Genomic DNA, 21,153 nt, shown 5'->3' on the forward strand with positions numbered 1-21,153 from the left:
TTCTTTTTTCTTTAAAAGTATAGTTTGCACCTAGTTTGTCAGACTGTTATTAATGTCTAATCTAAAGCACTTATTGAGATTTAAATTCAGTCTATCTATTTTCTGATAGATATTAAACTCATTTTGCCACTCCCCTTCACCTCCAAAACATCCTTTCTTATATTTTGAAATTTGTCTACTCTTCACTCAGCCTTTGCTTCATTTGACTAAATTGACAAAAGTTTATTAATAGTTTTTTTTTTTTTTTTTTTTTTTTTTGCTAGCATTTCTTAAACATGTTTGGGATAGAGTCTCTGAAAAGGATTGGTTTTAGTGTTTTCAAGCTGCTCACTCATATCCCCAGACTACATACATACTCAAATTATATAGTCAGCATAATCTTGTCAGAAACAGCTTTCATCTGGTTCAGTGTTGGGTGATTTTGTTTTTCTGCAGTAAACATTTTTGAAGGAAGTTTGGACTGTTGAAAATGAGAGACTGGATTATGCTTGCTAACGTGGTAGACATCTGTACAGTCATTCTTCCCTCCCCTCCCTCCTTTCTTCTAGCTGTTCTGGGATCTCATTAGGGAGCCCTACTATGTTACTTTTGCAGCCCTTGTATTCTTTCCATTTATGGTCTTTATTTCTTTTCTTGGAATCTTCTGTTTCTAAGAGGTAGGTTGGAAAGTCCAGCAGAATGGATTTCCTCCTCTGGGTTGTTTTAGTGACTGAAGACTATTTTGCTGTTGCTGAAAATATTATACCAGAATCTCTTTCATAGAAATTGTTTCAGAAGCCATGAGCCTCTCTTCCTGCTATTTTTGCCAGGCCTATGGAGTGATGTCTGCCTTATTTGCTTGTTTCTTTAAAGCTACTTTCTATTGGGTCAAAAATAGCATAAAAAGACTTGAAAAGATATGTACAGTATTGCAGGTCTTTGACTACTATAGTATTTGTTCTTTTTTCTTCCCTATTTCTTTCAACTTGAAATGCTATGCATTTATCCAAATCGACAAGTCAAGAAATAAGCAAGTTTTTTGATAGAACTTCCCTTGCTCTGAGTTGTAATAAATTGCCTTTGAGACTCAGGTAGCAGGTGTGGGGTCTACTTGTGGGAGTAGACAAGGGGACAGGGACAGTGGTTCTTGAAACCTGAGGGTGAATGTTTTCTTTAGGGATCTCCATGTCAGCCTTAACTTTTTTGTGTGTGTTTTTGCTATGAAGAATTAGATATTTTAGGTGTTTTTTTTTTTTTTTGGACTCTTCTGTTATTGTGCAAGAGTTGTACTTTTGAAGAAAGACTGAGACTGCAATAATGAAATTGTATTCCCAGGTGTAATTTATGTTATTTGAAGATTCTAATCTCAAAGGCACTGTGTGCACAATGCAGCTTCAGCATCCCCTGTCTTTTAAGAAGTTGACTTTCTGGAGATGAAAAGGAACAATCTTTGTATAAGCCTTATAGGTTTATTAATATCAGTAATAGTATCAGTACAGTTAACTATTGTTTAGCCATGTTAATGGGAAGGAAAAAGCATTTATTAAGTATGTAATATGTGCCAGGTGCTTAAGTCCTTTATAAATATGAAAAGGAATAGTGAAGGGAGTAATGCAAAATGAGAAATAAGCCAAAATTGTTTTTTAGAACATGCTTTTTCTTGGTAGAATTTCCAGATGTATTTTGACTTGTTAAAGTGAGTTTTTGCATCTTTGGGACTTTGCACTACACTAGCTGATAGTATGAAAGTGGGACCAAAAATATTTTTGGTATTTAGGTTAAGTTATCCTTGGATTGAAAATATGGAAAATTCATGTATAGATAAAAACTGCCCCAAGAGGTCATAATCTGTACTGTGTATTGTTTCTTACCTAGTTTCTGTTCCATCAGAAGAAGACAAATGGGGTATAGAAATAGTGGAGTTCAAGCTTTTTTATTGTTGAGGAATTTTTATTTGTTTTATAAATCAACATTTCTAACAGTTTTGTGGGCTCAGACTTCTTCATGTAAACACAAGTTATGGAGTTGGCCAAAAGGGGACTTCATAGGTTCCAATTTTTACATCTGAAGGTTATTGTATTGTTACACTACATGTTAAGAATCAAAACTAGAAAAGCAACTAATATTTCTGGCTTAAGCATGAGGATATTTTCGTTTTCTTCTCTGCAAGGTTGCCTGCTTGGTTTTCTTTGTTGGTAGAAAAATACCACCTAAGCCAATCTTTTTTAGCCTTGTTTTAACTTAATTTCAGCATGTTAATTGTCGCTAGTGGGGAGAACTGAATCAAATGTCTTCCTAAATTTTTTCTTCTTTCTGTTTCTCAGCTTGCCAGCAAAGCTCGAACAGAGAAAGAGGAGAAGCTGAGCCAGGCCTATGCAATTAGTGCTGGTGTCTCTCTGGAGGGACAACAGCTTTTCCAGACCATTCATAAGACGTAAGTGGTTGCTGAAGGGGAGTGGGTGGAGGCTAGCATCTTTTCTAATTTTTTGCTCTTTCTCAGAGGTGATCTCTGTCAAATACTTAGCCATGCCATCTCTTTGCAGTCTTTTAGGTTATCTGAACTTAAAAGACAGGGTCTTGTGACCCATAGGTCGAATCTGGGGATCTGAGCTTTTTCTTTTCTATCTCCATGGTGCCTTTCCCTAAAAAGATAAAAGGAGCTGTTGCTTTTTAAAAAAAATTTTTTCTTAAAGCATAACAACTCCTCTCATTATTACTTTCTCTTTATAAGTAGTGGAGGAGTACAGATTTTGCTGTCATTGTTCCATTGAAGGGAATACCCTTGTTACTGCTCCACAAGACCTTTTGCCACAGCAGAAGTCATTTGACGTTCCACTAGGTCCCTGTTGAAAAGATGAAAATACTATGCCTTCTCCCTTCATGCTATCTTCACCTGCTCCTTTTAAATGCCAGAGCTTGAACTCACAGATGGCAGCTGGCATCACTGTTGTCATGAGGCCAAGCTTTAAGAATCTGAGCATTTACAGGTATGTGAAGGAGCCTCTGTTAGGATTCTCATGTAATTCTGGTCCATTGTCCAGCCATTTGATACATAAGGCCTGTCACCTGGCCAGGTCAGATGACCATGTTGGAGTTTATCAAGATATGAGATCGTAGCTCTTTTGCTATGAGAGGAATTGTCTCCCTCTAGGACTCTCTGGACTGCTAAATTGGATCCAGCAGCTCAAGTCTAGCTTTTGTTTGAATCTGAGCTTGGTTTGGAGTTGTGAATCTACAACCATCAGGCAAGTGAGTCTCTCTGGGGAACACAATTTTCTAACACTCTTTGTGTCACTCAGACTGTAGAGTGGCTTCCCCGAGCCTCACTTTTGTTTGTTTGGTGTTACATTCGTTAATTTTAATGTATAGTGATGAGCAAGTGTTCAATAGCCATCCTTTTCTTTACGTTTTTGTAGCTGGTAGTCTGGTATCTCTTGGGCCCATTCCTTTAGGAGGGTGTTCTTGGGAGTAAAGAATGGTATACTTGACAATGAAATGGGATTTCACCTTTTCTCTTCTCCCTCTCCCAGCATTAAGGACTGTAAATGGCAAGAAAAAAACATTGTAGTAATGGAAGAAGTTGTTATTGCACCTCCCTATCAAGTGGAAAACTGTAAAGGCAAAGAAGGGAGTGCACTGAGCCACGTACGAAAAATAGTAAGTACAAGGAATGTGACCCTGGCTGGAGGATGATTCCTCAGCATTCATTTTCCTACTTCAATGACAGAATCATGTAGTAAAATAGCAACTGCTGCTTTTGCATGTTTCTTTGCACGTCCTGCTACTTAAGATCAACTTCTTGTTATGCCTTTTACTTTCATGCCACATATTCTTTATAAACATCCAGGGTGAGTAGCAGCTCATAAGGAGTTCAGTAAGAACCTTTGTGTCGAAGAGGATTCTTTGTCTCCTCAACTAGCTCTACAGTATCCATTGTTGTAGAACTGGGATCAAACCATTTGCCATTAAAACTATCTTCATCCATTCATTTATTTATTCAGTCAGTGTTTGTGGCTGCTGTGTGCAATGCTCTGTGCTAGCTGTTTGTGGAGATGCAGAAGGAAGATCCCTATCTTACAGTCTTTATAAAGCTTATTGTTTAGTAAAGGAGATCATATAAGATTTGTTACACAAATAATTATAATATAGGACATGATAGAATAACTAGAAATGTGAATGAAGTGCTGTAGGAATTCACAATTCCGAGATAGGAGATTATGGCCAGCTGGGGAAGTCAGGGAAGGAGTGAGGAACTAAACAGTCAAAAGTCACCCCGGCTTACAATTTTAGTGTCCTCTTGAATGTTTTTTGTACCCTCAATCCACATACATGTAATCTGTTGCCAAGTGTTATTTCTACCTATACAACATCTCTTGTAAACTTTTCTTTCTTTCACTCATGCAATTACCACTCATGTCTGGTTCTCTATCAACTCGTGTCTGGTGTAGTGCAAAAGTACCTTTTGTTTGATCTCCCTGCTTCACATCTCTTGACTCTAGTTCATACTTCATTTGGCTGTCAAAATAATTTTCCTAAAAAGCAAGTGTAACTATACCAGCACTTTGTGTAATAAATGCTATTTTTCCAGAATCAAATATAAAATCCATTATTTTGACTTTTAAAACCCTTTACAATCTGACCACTTCCTATCTTTCCAGTCTTTTTTTATACTTTACTCCTCTCTACTGATTCTGTGATTCAGTTATAGTCACTTCTGCTATAACACTTGTTTTAAAAACGTAAATTTGTTCCAATGGGATTGATGTATTAGGTAGCATTTTGAACATAACCCAAAATTTGAATTTGTATATGAGAAATAGCAAGAATGAAGAAAACTGCACTTCATAATTACTCACAGGCTGCAACCCTTCTAATTCCCACTCCTTGGACGAGCACCAGGTGTTTCAAGGTATAGCATTATATTTATTGTATATCTTCTGGTACAGTAGGAACTGTGGGTAGAGAAGGACTGGTCTTTAATCTTCTCATGCTCCAGTCATTTGCCATGGCCTTTGGGTCATTCCCCACCCCCAACTTGATTTTTGTCTTGCTAATCTTGTAGGATTACAGCAGGGAGGCTAAGAACACCTGGAGACCATGGTACTATCACTATTATAGCATTCTTGTATTTTTTAACCATTTAATATGTCTAATATTGAACTGCCATTTTTATTAGGTTTATATCCTTTTATTATGGTTCACTGACAAAGTTTTTGAGTTTTATCCCATTGTGCCCTAAAACCATTTTCCCTGTAAGCCTTGTAGTTTTTTTATTGTCCCAAGTTTTCATAATGCAATGCTTTTTGGGACCACATGTCGAGTTATAGCAGAACTGATTGTACAGTGGACTATTGTTGCTCATACTCAACACTCCATTTCTTGACTCTTGCCTTTTTAACTAGAATCATCATCTCTTCTTCCTGGTTTCCTTGGCTGAAATCCTGTCCTCTGCAAGAAGCCTTTCCTGGACCATTCTATTTATGCTGTATATATGTTATATAATGTAGTTATCTGCATGTTGTCTCCTTCACTGGGATTATAAGTTTCTTGGGATTAGGGACCCTCTTTCATCTTTCCTTGGCTCCCAGTGCTTAGTATAATGCCTGACATACTATGCTTAATAAATCCTTGTTGACCGAGTAAGGCTATTAGCCCTTTTGGACTAAGTCAAATAGCTGGCTGTGCCCTCTTTATTTGGAATGGTCAGTGTTAATTACTAACTTGTAGACATTAGAGTAACTCTTCCATATACTATCATATAGTTTTCTTACTGGTCTCCCCTTTCCCCTGCTTTCCAATCCAAACTGAATTATATGGTGAGTAATTTTCCTAATATAGTTGATCACTTTCTTCAAAATTTCAATGGCTTTCTATTGGCAGTTGAATGAAATCTAAACTTTATCCTGCTATTCAAGACTTTCTAGTCTTGCCTCTTAAGAGTATTTTTAAAAATATATTTTGCTTGATTCAAATTGTACTACTGTTCCCCTGAATATGTTCTCCCTATTTCCTTCCAAATATTGCTCCTGATCCATGTTCCAGGGGAAATAATCGTTTCCTCCTTAGTTATCTCATAGCACTTTGTATCTCTTCTCTGTACTTATACATTACCTCATCTAGTCTATATTTTAGTTTGTCTACCTGTCATCTTCTGTGCTATTTAGAATGCATAGGAAATAAGCCTGTATCTGTCAGTGCCTAACACAGAGCCTTGCACAGAGTCACCTACATAATAAATGTCTGTTAATTGAAATGAACAGTCAGCATTGTTCTAAGTCATATTCTTTTAATTCCTGAATTGACACTGTTACTTTGGTGTGTGGGGGGGGTACAGAATATTGAGGAAGACCTGGATTGGTGGTAAGACGTTTTAGTCACTGCTATGCTATGTCTTGACCCTTTAAGATAAGTACCCAACTTCCCTGATTGAGGCCATACTGTTTATAAGTCTCTCCTTAGAAGGAGGTCAAATAAAATACTAGATATAAAAAATCGTAATAGTACAAGACCCTGCTCACTCTTGAGTATCTATAGTAGTAATAGTGGCAATGAGAGCATGCTATTTCCCCTTTGGGGGATGACCTCCCCAAATTTCAAAAGCTTATAGATTCAAGTTCTTTTCCATGAAATTGCATATTGGAATTGCACTGAATGTTTTCCCTCTTTCCTGCTCATCTTTGGGTTAAAGGGAGGCAAGAATGAATACATCTCATTAAAGCAGTAGCTGACAAGTCCAGTATGGGCAGCAACAGTATTTAAGCTGAATCTGTGAGAGGTATTTCCTCTTTCCATCCTCTTCCTTATTGCTGGTTTCTTGCAGGTTGAGAAACATTTTAGAGATGTGGAAAGCCAAAAGGTAATGCAGCGTTCACAAGCACAGCAGACACAGAAGGAGGCCGCTCTGTCATCCTGAGTCCCCACACCCCGCACACTTGGGGGACTCTTTCAACATCCAGCAGAGGAGGGAGGCGACATTGGCGTCTTCATCGGAGGCAGGCCGGGGGAGGGGAGGGAATTCCTTTATTTCCCGTTAGCTCTTTTTAATGAAGGGCTAACAATTCCAAACCTTAGACTTGAACAAAAAACAACAAAAGAACGAGAGAATAATTTAAAAGTTGAATCATTACTTGACTAACAGACTTGTTTTGTCTACCATGTTTTTTTTTTTTTTTTTTTTTCTTTTTTCTTTTTTCTCTCCTGGAACAGTCATCTTGTTAATTTTATTTTTGAAAATACTCTGTACCCTTTCCTCTTTGTCCTTTCACCCTGACTTTTTTCTCTTACTCTATTCCCTGCCATTCTGTTTTTATAAGTGGTTATACTTGCCTTCTGAGCAAATGGGAGAAACTTTGACATCTTCCGTTCTGAAATAAAAATAACAAGCTGACTGTGATATTTGTGTTGAGGCCAGAACAGCAAATAGGTGCCTCACTTTAATTTTTTTTTGCACAGGGCATGGCTTGAATTAGTTTTATTTTTCTTATCTTTAAATATATATATGAAAATATATATTAAAATGTTCTCTAAATATTTTCTGCTTCTTGCAGGTCTCTATATTAGATCATGGCCCAATCCACCTCTATTCCCCACCCCCCTCCAACCTTCCTCCCCCACAAAAAAAAAAAAGCCCCTTAGCAAGGTAACCAACTTGGCCTAGTCCCAGAATCTCTTGCCAGCTTTTGAAGTGTTGGGTATTTGTAGATGAAATGCAGGGTTTGAGGGAAGGAGGATTCATGGTATCTTACCTTTTTAAGTGTGAGTATTCTAGCTGTTTACTTGGGCTGGAATTTCTCATGTTTCCTGAAACTCTAAAATTCTCTCCCTTTATCCTACTTCATGGTACTAGAAATAAATCTCAACATTCCCTGGTAGACTGGAGATACAACTGTTGATTCTCTTGTCCTCTGCAAGGATCATCTTGCATGGCATATTTCATCTCCTGCTTGAATGGCAAATTCTTCCAAGTGACCTGGGATAATAGCCTCTTGTCCCTATCTCATTCCACCCTAGATTATCCCTATCCTTCTGGTTTCTCTCTTACTGACTTTGCAAATTTTCTGGTCCAGGAATATCTCGAGTAATTTCCAGACTCCCTTTTTCTTTCTCTTTACTATTTGATGACAGTTTGGGCTCAGCAAATTGTCTAAAAACCTAGGTGCTTCTGGAATTTAGCCCATCACTTTGGCTGGCTATTGTTAATCTGCTGAGAATTAACTATCACTCCTTTTCTCATGTGCCTCAGGGCAATGATATTGGGATGTGTGCTATTATTTTTCCATCAGGCACAGAGTGGGTTGTGCATAGCCTCCATGAAACTGGCTAGAGTCTGGGAATGAAACTAGTTTGTAAAAAAAAAAAAAAAAAAAAAAATGGCCATGATCTCTTCCCCTCTTTCCCCTCTTTTTTTTTTTTTTTTAAATAAATGGATCAAAACTAAATAATTCAAGCCCTGCCTTCAAAAATAATTTTTTTTTAGTATTGTTTAGCAAAAACAATAAAACCCAAATTTTTTAACCATCAGCTATGTCTCAGTGGGTTTGCGTGTGCCATGGGGTTAGGGAGGGGATTGGAGTGAAGGGGATTTAACAATGTAGAGAGGCCTCCTTTGTTTCTTTCCCTAGAATCTTTCTGGATATTCTGGTGCATAATGTCTGGTTATAAGGAGAAAGTGATTTGAGAACATTTCAGAAGTTTATTGTGTATATATATACATACACAAGTATAGCTTGTTAAGTTGTTTAACAAAAGCTTGAATTTATATGTCTCATAAGAATCAAGAAGTAGTCTTCCAAATGTAATTTGCTGTTAGGTATTTTAGAGTTTGGAGCCTCCATTTTGAATTCTAATAGAAACATGAAAAGGTTGATGGGAAGGTCAGAAAATTCAGTAAAAGAGAATGAAAGGAAAAGAGAAAATTTAGTTCAGAGAAGAAAAATTAGAGATATTGTAGGAAGCTTTTTTTCCTAAACCTTTTAGGAGAGTTAAGGACCAATTTGTTTTTCATCATTTTCTTTGAGAATATGTAAAGAATTGCTCAACAAGAAAGATTTAAGGTTGAACTCAGAAAATGATAACTCTGTTAGGTATTTCTTAATATTTGATATTAGAGTGGGTGACTAAGGTAGATTGTTAAATTTTCCTAAGAATTGTAAATCCTCAGTGCTAATTTTTTGAAAGACAGGGATTAGACTTCTAGAGAGCTCTAGGCTGAGGTTAAGTAATCATTTACTTTTATGTTTGGAATAGTAGAGTTGTAGCTAGAAAGGGTGAAACAGATCTGGAAAATAGAGCCAGAGTCCCTCAGGCAAATAATTTGAGACTGATACCATTGTTCAACCCTGATGCATCCTTTTAGAAGTCAGAAAGGAAGGAATTTGATGCTTTTTCCTAATGTCTCTTAGTCTTTTCTCACCAAGAACATTTTTTTCACTCAGGAAGTATTATAGTGTTCTGTCATTGTAGTATTTTTTGGAAGAAACTAGGGAAGTGGATTTTTTCTTCTTCAAACAAACAAACAAAAAAACATTTTGGAGTACATTAGGGAGACAAGATATATAGACAGGTTTTAATACAATATATTATGAATTAAAGCAATGTAACACATAATACCATGAGGAACAGGGAGGGGGAAATGGATTACCAAGTTCAGATAGGACATGTGCTGGGCTTGGAGAGTATTTCATGTAAATGCTACTTGCTGAATAGGTATTGATTGAAAAAAAAAAATCTGGTGTTTTGATGAATGCTTCACAAAAAAATCCTCTTCTAGGGCCTTTATATGGCATGGCTGTGCCCCTAGCTCCCTGATGTGTGTGGCTGATCTTGGACCTGAATCTCTGGCAGGCCTGTTCATCTCTAGAGGCTTCAACTTTGGGTAGTTAGCAGACTATGTATTTCAAGTAACAGTTGAAGTGATAAGCTCAGAAAGGCTCAGAGTAGGCTGGCCACAACCATGTTGAAGACTGCTATCTTAGAGAGAAATTTGATTTGTTTTGGAGAAAGGTATATCCACATAAAAATCATGAATGTTCAAATACTGAATGAGGAATCAGGAGAAGTCTTGATTGGGAGGAGAGAGGAGGTTCATTTTGGATCTTAGTTGAAGATAGGATATATCTGGATTCATGATTGTCAAAGTGTTTGAATATCATTTAGAGACATTTGGACTTGACCCTACAGATTATGCAGAGTGATAGGAAGTTTTTAGTGTAGAAGAATGAAAGGAGCAACTCTTTAAAATGTTATACTATTGTTTTTTGTTTCCTGCTATTCTTCCCCACACTTTCTACCACACAATCCCTCTCTTGCAACAAAGAAATTGCTGTGGAAAACATTGAATACATTTTGGCAGTTTTTGTAACATTCTGCAAGTATAGTCCCCATTCTCTACTGGGATTTGGAGGAGAGAAGGGGAATTATATTTTCATCATTGGTTCTATGTAACTGAGATTGGTTTTTGCATTTAATCAGCATTCTAATTTTTTTTTTTTGGGGTATGGTTTTCATTTACATTGTTCCATGTATTTTCTTGTTTCAATATGCAATATTTTTGGGGGATAAATACACAAGAGAAGGAAGAAACTGAAAATTTGAGGCAAAATACTTACTGAGTAGTAAATTAATAATGAAAATTAAGTCATTTACTAGGGAATGACAGATTTGATAGACATTAAAAAAGGAATGGTAGATGAGACCTGTTTTTTTTTTTTCTGGATTTAGAGGGAGAGGGAAAAGCAGAAGTCATCTATATGGGAGGTTTTATGCTAAACTCTAACTGAGAGCATACTTCACTATAGACATAATCTTAAGGGAAAATTTGGGTGGGAATATTCATTTTGTACATACAAAATTTGAAGTCATGGTGAGAGTTGTTAGCATTTAACATTAGTTAGCAGTTTGAAGCAATGGGATAAAATAAGACTAATGGATACATTTACAGTCCTCAGTATGGAAGAAAAGAGTGGAAAAGCCAAGATGACATCGTGGGGAATGTCCATAGTGAGAATTTGGAAGTATGAAGTAGAAATGAACATCTGATTTCAGGCTGGGAAGTAGCAGGAATGGTATACGGCATCTTATCTGAAATTTATCCTCCCCACTCTTCACAAATTAGGTGAATTTAAGTAGAGAGGCTTTTGTTTGTTTTTTGAGTTTAAACTAAAGTGTAAGGGAAAGCTGTCTTTCTACTTGACCTTGTGGTTTTCCAACCCACTCTGTATTCCTCCACATATACTCTAACTTCTGTTCCTTGTGGGTAATCTGACACATTCAGGACTGGCCAAAGATAAATCCAAGCCCATTGCTGAAGTTGGTGTATTGAAAAAACATGAGTATTTGACTGCCTCTTCATGATAGATGCTGCTGCAGAATGATCTCTGAGATCATCTCTCAGAAGATAGAAAAAAATAGGATTGGGCGGAGAGGGTTGCTGCTTAGGTAGGTGTGGTTTAATCCCTAATCAATAAGGAAGAATTGGTGAAACAAAAAATTTATGGGAATCTTGAGACAATGTGATTGTTATTTTAGAGGTCATAGTGGTAAATCAACAAAATATTGCATGTAGTTAATGTATCTCTTGCAAGAAGCAAATTTTAGAAGTTTAAACAATGTGAATTTGTGACTGGAGACTTGAAGAAAGAAGGCGGGAGATAGTTGAACAAAGTGAAGACAAAATTTTTCTGATTATATCATGAATGGTCTTGAGAAATAAGAAATGGAGTGAACATTTAAAGAAAATCAAGTGACTGTACAGGAATCTGTTGGGATTTTAACACAATATGTACAAAGACAAAAGGAGAGGCACATAAGTAAAGTTTAGTAAGGCCAGGATGAGTTGAGGCTTATGGAAAAAAAAGTCTTAAGAACAACAGAAGAATTTTAAGGATATATTGTGGTCAAGATCAAGAGAGAGAAAAAGGCTATTAATTGGGGCAGAAAATGTAATGTTAACACATAATACTGTATTTTTGTCAAGGAAAACTTGACGAACAAGAAAAAATAAAAATGAACATAGTTGGGCCTTAAAACCCAAGGTGTAAATGATGGGGATAAGAACACGGGTATTTTAAATTTATTTGAATCATTGCATCTATGATTCTTATGTATTTTATCTTGATACTGAAAAAAACTTGCAGTTGTGATTTTGAACCTGTCCTCACTTTTGAGGCATCATGGAGACTGAGAGTGTTGCTGGATGTGGTATATTTTAAACAAGAGGTTCTAAAAACAGCTTGGTGCTTAGCTTATGCAGAATTCTGAGCTAGACTTTAAAAGATGATATATGACAATAGAACAGACACATCATGGATTCCTCAAAAACAAGTCATGTATTAAATTTCCTTTTGCTACAAAATAAATTGATTGGCCATTCATAAAATAATAGATTTAGAACTTAGAAGGGACTTGAAGGTCAACTGGTTTAATTTCTTCATTTTGCAGATGACGAAATACACCAGAGAAATAACTTGCTCCAAGCCACATTGAATTGCATTGATTCCCTTATACAAATATAGTAAATACATGGATTCTAGTAAGACTTTGTATATACTTTTAAAAATCTCTTTGTGAGAAGCAGCTAGGTGGCACAGTGGATAGAGCACCAGTCCTGAAGTCAGGAAGACCTGAATTCAAATTTGACCTCAGACACTTAACACTTCCTAGCTGAGTGACCCTGGGCAAGTCACTTAACCCCAGTTGCCTGGGGTGGGGGGGAGGAGAGATGGGGAAGAGGGGATCTTTTTGTGAACAAGACCTAGATATGTATGTTGTTGCCAAATCTGAAGAGTGATTAATGACTAGATGTCCATCTGAAGGAACATATCTATTCTTTTTTGTTTGTTATTGTTTTGAATAGTATTTTTTTTTTCAATTTTACGTAAAAGTAGTTTTCAACATTTAGTTGTTTTACTTCCAATTTTTTTTTCTCCCTTCCTTTTCCCTAATACAGCAGGCAATCTGATATAGGTTATACACGTACAATCATCTTAAATATATTGCTGTAATATGCATGATGTGAAAGAAAAATCAGAATGAAAGGGAAAAATGAGAAAGAAAAAGCAAATGACAAAAAAATTAGTATGCTTCTATCCACATTCAGTCTCTCTGGTGAGGATGGTATTTTTCTATCCCAAGTCTTGGAATTGTCTTGGACCACCATATTAGAGCAGCTTACTCTGTTTCACCCTCTTGCTGTTTCTGTGTATATTCTTCTGGTTTTACTCAACTTCATCACTTTGTGTAGGTCTTTCCAGGCTTTTTTGAAATGAGCCTGCTCATTCTTATAAGAATAATAATATTTTTTTATACTCATATATCATAACTTATTCAGCCATTCTCCAGTCAATGGGCATCCACTCAGTTTCTAGTTCCTTGCCACTACAAGGAGATATATTACAAACAGTTTTGCACATGTGGGTCTTTTTCCCTCTTATGTGATCTCTGGGATAAAAACTTCAATAGTGAAATTGCTTATAGGCATAGTTTTATAGCCCTTTGGGCATAGGAACATCTCTATTTTGTTCAATAGATCCTAATAGATCAATAGATCTGTTTGCTTCAAATGATCCTATTTTGTTCAATTTTTAATCAATGACTTGGATATCAATGTGAATAATATAGGCTCTTCTATATGTCACTCAGAGTAGTGGGATGACAACAGGGCCCAGAGGGATCTAAATAGGCTTAGTATGGTAGGATCTAGATCATATAAGATGAACTTTTGAGAGGAATAAGTCTTAGTTCTGTTATAAAAAATTTGGGGGCAAATGTTCAAGATGGATAGGGGTGTGGCCTGGCAGCAGCTTAAAGGAAAAAGATGTTACAATTTTAGTTTACTCAACATAAGCTAAGTGGTTAATGGGAGCATCATGAGTGGATCCTAGATTTCTTGACAGAGCTCAAAAGTAGCTTCTTATCAGAAACAGGAGAGAGAGAGAGTTGTGTGTGGATAGCTTTTTAGTTGCAAAAGAACTTAAGCATTATCAGTTCTCATTCTCTCATTCTGGGAAAAGGTTTAAGAGATAAAAGAGAAGGACTGGCCCAAGGTCATTTATGCAGAGAGTTAGAGAATCCCAGCACTCAAATTGAGTGCTTTTGATGATAAACTGGCTAATTGGGAGAAATTATAATAGAGTCATGGGTTCTGGTTCTGACAACTCTAAAATAATTATGTGACCATGTCTGGTCTTGTGTGACCTCAGTGCTCTAAGCAACTCTCTAAAAGCATAAAGTTGTAGAAAGGGGGCCGTCTTGCATTGATTAATAAAGTTTCTTCATGTGGGTTGCCATGCAGTCAGATCCAGTTCCTTTCCCCCCATAAACAAATATAAATGTTCCTTTCTACAGATGACAAAAAAGTACGAATTATGAACTTATGAAGTTTGGTTTTTCAAAAGTATGTATTACATTTTAGATAGTAATAAAGAAAAGTGCCCTGATTATATCCCCTTATGAACTATAACTATATTACAAATATAGTTGAGCTAAATGAATATTTTGCTCTGTACCTCTAGCCCATCTTTGCCAAATATGGGATCTAATGTTTCATCTTTGGGCTTTTTTAGTCATAACTGATTATTGGTTACTGTGTTGATCAGTCTTGAACTCTTTCAAAGTTAGATTCTTTATACTCTTCTGATCATCTTTCTGGTTCTGCTAATTCTACTTAATATCCACTTCATATTAATCTGAATTCTTTATATTATATCTTATGACTCAACACAATCCAATTACATTCATATAGTATTTTTTAGCCATGTCCCAACTGATAGAGGACTATCTTTATTTCTAGTTCTTTGTTGTCACAAAATGCTATAAACATACTCTTTTTCCTAAGTCATCTAGAGGATAAACATCTCTAGTTCCCTGTTTTTCTTCTGACTTGACTATCTCATTGCTCCTTAAGAGTTAGACCATAGAAGTTATAGAGAAGTGTTAGATCATAGAAATTATATATATAGTCTAGCTGCCTTGTTTTACTGAGAAAAACAAAAATTGAGATTTTCATTGAGATAAAATGACATCACAGTCAAGTATATCACTAAAATGGGAATAAGAAAATTATGTGCTTGGCATTTTTACTTGAAAGCCCTGGGAAAATTCATTGAAAGGCCGAGGTCATAGTCCCTGGAAAGGATCAGGACCCAGATTTATTTATGAATTTTTTATTAAGACATGAAACTTAGCAACTGAAACTCCTAAATCTTGAAAAAAATTTAAAATTGTATTACAGCATTTTTAAAAAGGTATGTGTGGGGGCAGCTAGGTGGTGCAATGGATAGAGCATCAGCCCAGAAGTCAGGAGGACCTGAGTTCAAATATGATCTCAGACACTTAACACATCCTAGCTATGTGACCCTGGGCAAGTCACTTAACCCCAATTGTTTCAGCAAAAAAAAAAAAAAAAAAAAAAAAAGTTACGTGTGAAAATCAGTCTCCATTTTGTCCCACTTTATTTCTCAATAAATATCTTTGCTCATTCTGTAGGATTTTCTAAGTAAACTATTATACCATCAACAATTCTGCATACTTTTTATTTTAACCTTGTAATAAATTATATTTGCTAACTTTCTAAATTGTCTTGTGATTCCTTTTGAACTTTCTTTGCTTCTATATATTTCAAAACATGATTCAATGGCCCTCTTTTGGGCATTGTTGTTTCTACCCCATTTCATTTCCCCAATTTAAAACATAAAGGGGGAAAAAGACTTGTTATAAATAAGCATAGTCGAATAAAATTAATCCATGCAGTTTCCATGACCAAAAATGTATGTGATTTTTTGCATTTTGAGACTAACCTATTAGGAGGTAAGGAACACACTTTATTGTAGGTCCTCTATATAGACTGTTGGGTTGGATGTTACTTGATCAGAATTACTACATCTTTGAAAGTTGTTTTTCTGTTTTACATGAGTTCCTTCCTCCCAGAATTATCTGAAGTTACCTTTTTTTCTTTTTTAAATCATTGCTTACAGCTTAATCATAGCCCTTAATTAATACATGTTAATTAATGGTTACAAATTAATAGCAACTCTACTTTTGGCATGAAGTTTGTTTTCCTTTCAAGTATTCCCTCTCTGGTATCATCCTCACCCCCAATACTTCTTCCTTATCCCCAATACTCTTTTATCAATTTTTCTCCGTTAGGTTGGACATATTCTGTACCACACTATGCATGCCTGTGTTCGTTTGTTAATTTCAGATAAGAATCAGGTTCATCTAATGTCACCTCCCCTCACTCTTTCCTCCATGTTTGTTTATTTTCAAACTTTCAGAGAAATAGCAAGTTCTAGTCCTTTTTCCTCCTCACATCCTTACTTCTTCCTTTAAAACCCTAAGAACAGAATCAATCCATCCTCAAGTCCTCTTTTTCTTTTTTAATTCCCTCACTGCCCTTTGAAGACATTAAGATTGTGAAAGAACACTTTTTTGTTTTTCCCCATTAGAATGTTAGCGCTGTGTTATCATATAGCTCTTTTTAATTGCTCAACTAAATTTGACTTTTTTGGTTTCTTTCTAACTCTTGTTCATATTTCACTTCTGATTTTTTTCATCAGAAAGACTTGAAAGTTGTAGTTTACTAAATATTTATTTCCTCCTCTCCTTCCAATAGGATTATATTCAGCCATGATGGGTAAATTATTCTTGTTTGTGAGTCTGTATCATTGGCCTTTTCAAATAACTATATTCTAGAAGTTCTGATTTTTAGTAGAAACTGCTGGTTTTTTTGTATCTTGACTGGTTATTTGGTACTTGAATTGCTTCTTGCTGGATAACTGCTATGATTTTTATTTGACATGGGAGTTCTGGATTTTGGCTATGATCCTCCTGGAGCTTTCCCTTTTGTTATTTCCTTCAAAAGGTGATAAGTGAACTTTTCTATATTTACTTCCCTTCTAATTCTAATAAATCTAGACAGTTTTCATTTATGATTTTTTGAAATGTGTCTAAACAAAATCATTGTTTCCAAAGAGTTCGGTGAGTCTAAATTTATCTTCTTGCCCTGATTTCCAGGTCAATTTTCATATATTTATTTATTTATTTTGATATCGGGTAACTCATTTTTTTTCCTATTTTTCCAATCCTTTGACTTTGTCCTAGTATTTCTTAATGTTTAATACAGTCATTGATTTGTTTGGTGCATTCTAATTTTATTGTAATTTTGAAGAATTTGCCACTTTAATCCATGTCATTGATAAAAAAATATTGCACAGGACAAAGCAAAATATACTGTTAGAGAAGAAAATAGTTGTGATTGATTCATTAAAGAACACTTTGAATACAATTTATTAAATTGTGACTCCACTTAACTCCTGTTAGTTGTAGTCTTTGGGAATAAGTTTTGTCAAATTGCTTTGTTGGAATCAATGCAATATATCTCTAGCATTCCTGTTTTACCAGTCTGATAGTAACCCTCTCAGAAAAGCAAATAAGATTAGTTTCACACGACTTGTTCCTAGTAAATCCATGCTGAATCTTAGTATTTCTTTCATTCATTTTTTTGAAAAGGACATTTACCTTTAATCTTGTGACTCCTTTTTGTCTTGCGTGATGCTTCAAAGATCTTGATTTTGCCTTCTTATCTGCAATTTCTTTTAATCCTACAGTGCATTTGTCTTCAGGGTCTGTACTAATTAAAAGGGGTAAGGTGCACGTTTACTTTTTTTTTTTTTTCTCCAACTTCAGGCTCTTTCAAACTCATAGCATCATAGTATTTGAAATTAGAAGATATATAGGAGATCATCTAGTTCAATCCCCTTATTTCACTGTTGGAGCTCAGAGGAAAAAGATTCAGAAGGTAGGTCACATAGTAAGTAAGTAGAGTTAGAATTGGAACCAAATCTTCTGACTCTAGATCCTTTATATAATCAGAGATCTCTCAAATGCTCACTACTCATTAAGATGTCTTTGGGGATTACTTTACAGCAAGTGATAACTGTTTCTCTTTTCCCTCCCTTAAAAATTCGTTATGTTGAAATCTAGGTCTTCCACATAGGGCAGGGTTTCTGTCACAGTAAACTCTCTTGCTTTGTCTTTTTCTTCATCGGTGATGAATGTGTTGTTCGTTAGGAATATTTAGTAGCTTGGGAGCTGTGAGGGATTTTTAACTATTTTCAGAAATCTAAGCTGAATAACCATAGCATAGGAAGATAAATAAACTTAGAAAAGGGGAGATCTAAAGGAGATAGAAGGGAAACAAATGGATTTATCTTCCAGGGCAAGACAGAGAAGCTGGCTGGTTATAGCTTAAACATTTGGGCCTTCCTCTTTAACAAGGTATTTTGCTCCCATTCAAGGTATAGCTGGCTCCTGAAAAAACAAGGGGACAGAACAATTCCTCTTCTTCCTCTTCCTAATACCTATACAAAGATCTAGGGCTTGTAAGTTGGCCTGGTGACTTATAGATGGTGATGGATTTCTTTGGTAGCTTATTTGGAGGTTCACAGTCAGATGCTTTCATCTTTAAGAAAAAAAAAAGACTTCCTTGAGCAAAACAATTGGGCTTCCAACTTTCCTGCTTTCTTCCTCAACATAATCCTGTATTTAGTTTTTATTCATTTCACATAAATTTTGTTCAGACATTTTATGATGTGCTTGGGTGTCTCACAGTTAATAAGTGTTGGAGTAAGGATTTGAATCTAGGCTTTCCAGTTCCCAATTCAGTGTTATTTTTATTGTGCTACAATTGCCTTTCATAGAATATGGCATAATAGAAAGGCACTAGATTTAGACACTTATTACCTTTGTGACTTTGGGCAACTATCACCTCTTGGTGCTTCAGTTTCCCTCCTTAAAATCAGGGGGAGGACTAGATAATTTCAGTTTTCTTCTGGTTCCTTTCTCAATCATTTTTTCCTCCACTAGAAAGTAGAAAACATTTTTAGTATGTTGGCTTGTCCATATCTCCTTTCTTTTCATTGTATTTTGTTGTCTTTATTGAATTCCCTTCTTTGCCTGTGTAGTAAGTTATTCCTGCCAGAAGGTGGGGATCTTTCTAAAGTCTCTAAATAGGCCGATGATAATAAAAGTTACTATTCAACTTTTCTTTTTGAAGAGATTGAGTGTGGATGTCAGTAAAGAGATGGAGAAGGTGCTGCTTCTAGAGCCTGAAACATGTTGCTGAAATAGATAGAGGTTGTGGCACCAGGAATGACTCAGAGGGAATCTTAGGGAATCTTATTAATATAAGGGAGGAAAAATCTTTTTACTTGTCTCTTTAAACCAAGTGGAATTGAGGAGAAAATTCTGGCAGTTTCCCCCTGGAAATCTGACTAGCCTCAGATCATTGAGGCCAGAATAAACATAGGAAAAGTTCATTGATTCCTCTTTTTTCCTTTCTCAATCTGAGCCTTGTAGGGACCAAGCAAACTAACAGAATTTTCAGAAGATGGCACAAGGAATCTTGATAAAGGAAGTCAATTCCTGGGTCTCTTTATTGTCTTTGCTGCCATGGTTTCCTTTTTCATGGCAAATCAGATTACACTGATGCAGTAGATAGAGGACAGGGGCTGGAGTCGGGAAGACCTGAATTCAAATCGGGCCTCTTATACTTACTGACTAGTATCATGCTGGGTAAGATATTTAATCTCTGTTTGCCTCAGTTTCCTCATTTCTGAAATGAAGATAAAAATAACACCTACCACCCAGCATTATTATGAGAATCAGATGAGATAATATTTGTAAAGTGCTTAGCTCACAGTGCCTGCCACGTAACAGGTTCTATATAAATGCTTGCTATTGTTGTCGTTGTCGGCATCATCATCCTCATCATCATCATCCTCATCATCCTCATCATCACTATTATATTAATTATTGTTACAGGTGGGTAATGGAGTTATGAAGAAGAGAAGTGTGGGGTAGGGACCTTAATACATTACTGATGATAACCTCTCTCTCTCTCTCTCTCTCTCTCTTTTTTTTTTTTTTTTTTTTTTTTTGTTCCCTAGTGTCAGCAGACATTTTGAGGGCCAGGGTGGAGAGATGGGATGTTCAGTTTCCTCCAAGTCTCAGGCAATATTGATAACCGTCTGGCCAGTGGGGTCTCGATCCTATTTCCCCTTCCCTCAGTGGGGCTGGAGGCTGGTGTTGCCATGCTGATGAATTTTCTTCTTTTGGTGTGGCAGCAAGCCCCATATTGGGGTGGCTGTCTTACTCAGGGCTATAGCAACAACCTATCCTGTTTTCTGCTCTTGCCAAGCTCCTAGGACTGTATTCGACAATTGCTGGGGACACAGCTTCCTTGGCCTTCCCCCTGAAGTCACTCTGATGGGCCCTGGCTCTTGGAAGCTGAGCTACAACAACTTTCAACAACCTGATCAGGAATTCCTTTGAAGGGCTGTGGAGACTTTGGGCACTGCTCCCCACAGTGATCTATAACCTCCACTCCCAGAGGCCTCTGGCTTAGGCTTGGATCAGCTCTGGAGCTACAACTGGCACATCTATTTCCCACCTGACTTTTCTGAAGTTCTGGGCTCCTTTGAAAGAGCTGAGCCTTGTATACAATTTCCTCAGAGCCCTGAACACTGAGCATTTGTAGAGATCTTGAAACTTCTTGACCTGAGCCATTAACCAGTTGGTTATATTAAAGCTTGGCATTTTTTAGGGGAATGGGCTGAGATCTTGACCTTGCAATAGGTGTTTTTCTTCCTTTCCCTGAACTAGTTGAAATATTCCATTTCAAGAAAGAGGTGGACATCTGCCACAGGCATTTGGCTCCAGTTTGCACACAGTCCCTCTTATACAAATATGACTTTGTAGAAGTCACATTTTGGAATGCAGGCCTGCCGTTGTAAATAGAAAATTAGGTAATGAGGGGCTTGGATCTCTGGCAAGGTCAGTACTGATGTATTGTGCTGAATACTATAAACATAGAAGGATCTTTAAGGTTCGAGATCAGAGTTAGTATAGATAGAAAGGTATGTCAGAGGCATGACCCTCTTTACCTTCCTCCGGTTTAGTTTTAGTGGTTGTCAGACAATAAACAGTAAACACCTGCTCTATGCCAGGCATTGTGCTAAGTACTTGGGACAAAGGCAAGGCAATCCCTGCTCCTCTGTTCGGACTGAAGAAACAATGTGAAAATTGTAGAAATAGAGATGTCATGAATTCAGGATAATTAGTAGAGAGGAGGGACTAGCATTAAGGGAAAGTAGGAAAGGCTAAGAGTGGTATAGAGAG

The 21,153-nt window shown here is 36.5% G+C and overlaps 1 protein-coding gene across 1 annotated transcript in view; it reads left to right on the top strand.

The window, feature by feature from the left end:
• The window catches only part of LSM12 (LSM12 homolog), a 28,739-nt gene extending 20,240 nt beyond the window's left edge, over nucleotides 1-8,499 (top strand). The window contains exons 3-5 of the mRNA XM_031966042.1: nucleotides 2,304-2,413; nucleotides 3,510-3,636; nucleotides 6,800-8,499. Coding sequence (XP_031821902.1) covers nucleotides 2,304-2,413; nucleotides 3,510-3,636; nucleotides 6,800-6,892 — 330 coding nt within the window. The 3' untranslated portion in view covers nucleotides 6,893-8,499. The remainder of the gene's footprint in view (nucleotides 1-2,303; nucleotides 2,414-3,509; nucleotides 3,637-6,799) is intronic.
• The last annotated feature ends 12,654 nt before the right edge of the window (nucleotides 8,500-21,153 follow it).

Source organism: Sarcophilus harrisii, chromosome 4 (genome assembly GCF_902635505.1).
Source record: "Sarcophilus harrisii chromosome 4, mSarHar1.11, whole genome shotgun sequence".
NCBI classification, from domain to species: domain Eukaryota; kingdom Metazoa; phylum Chordata; class Mammalia; order Dasyuromorphia; family Dasyuridae; genus Sarcophilus; species Sarcophilus harrisii.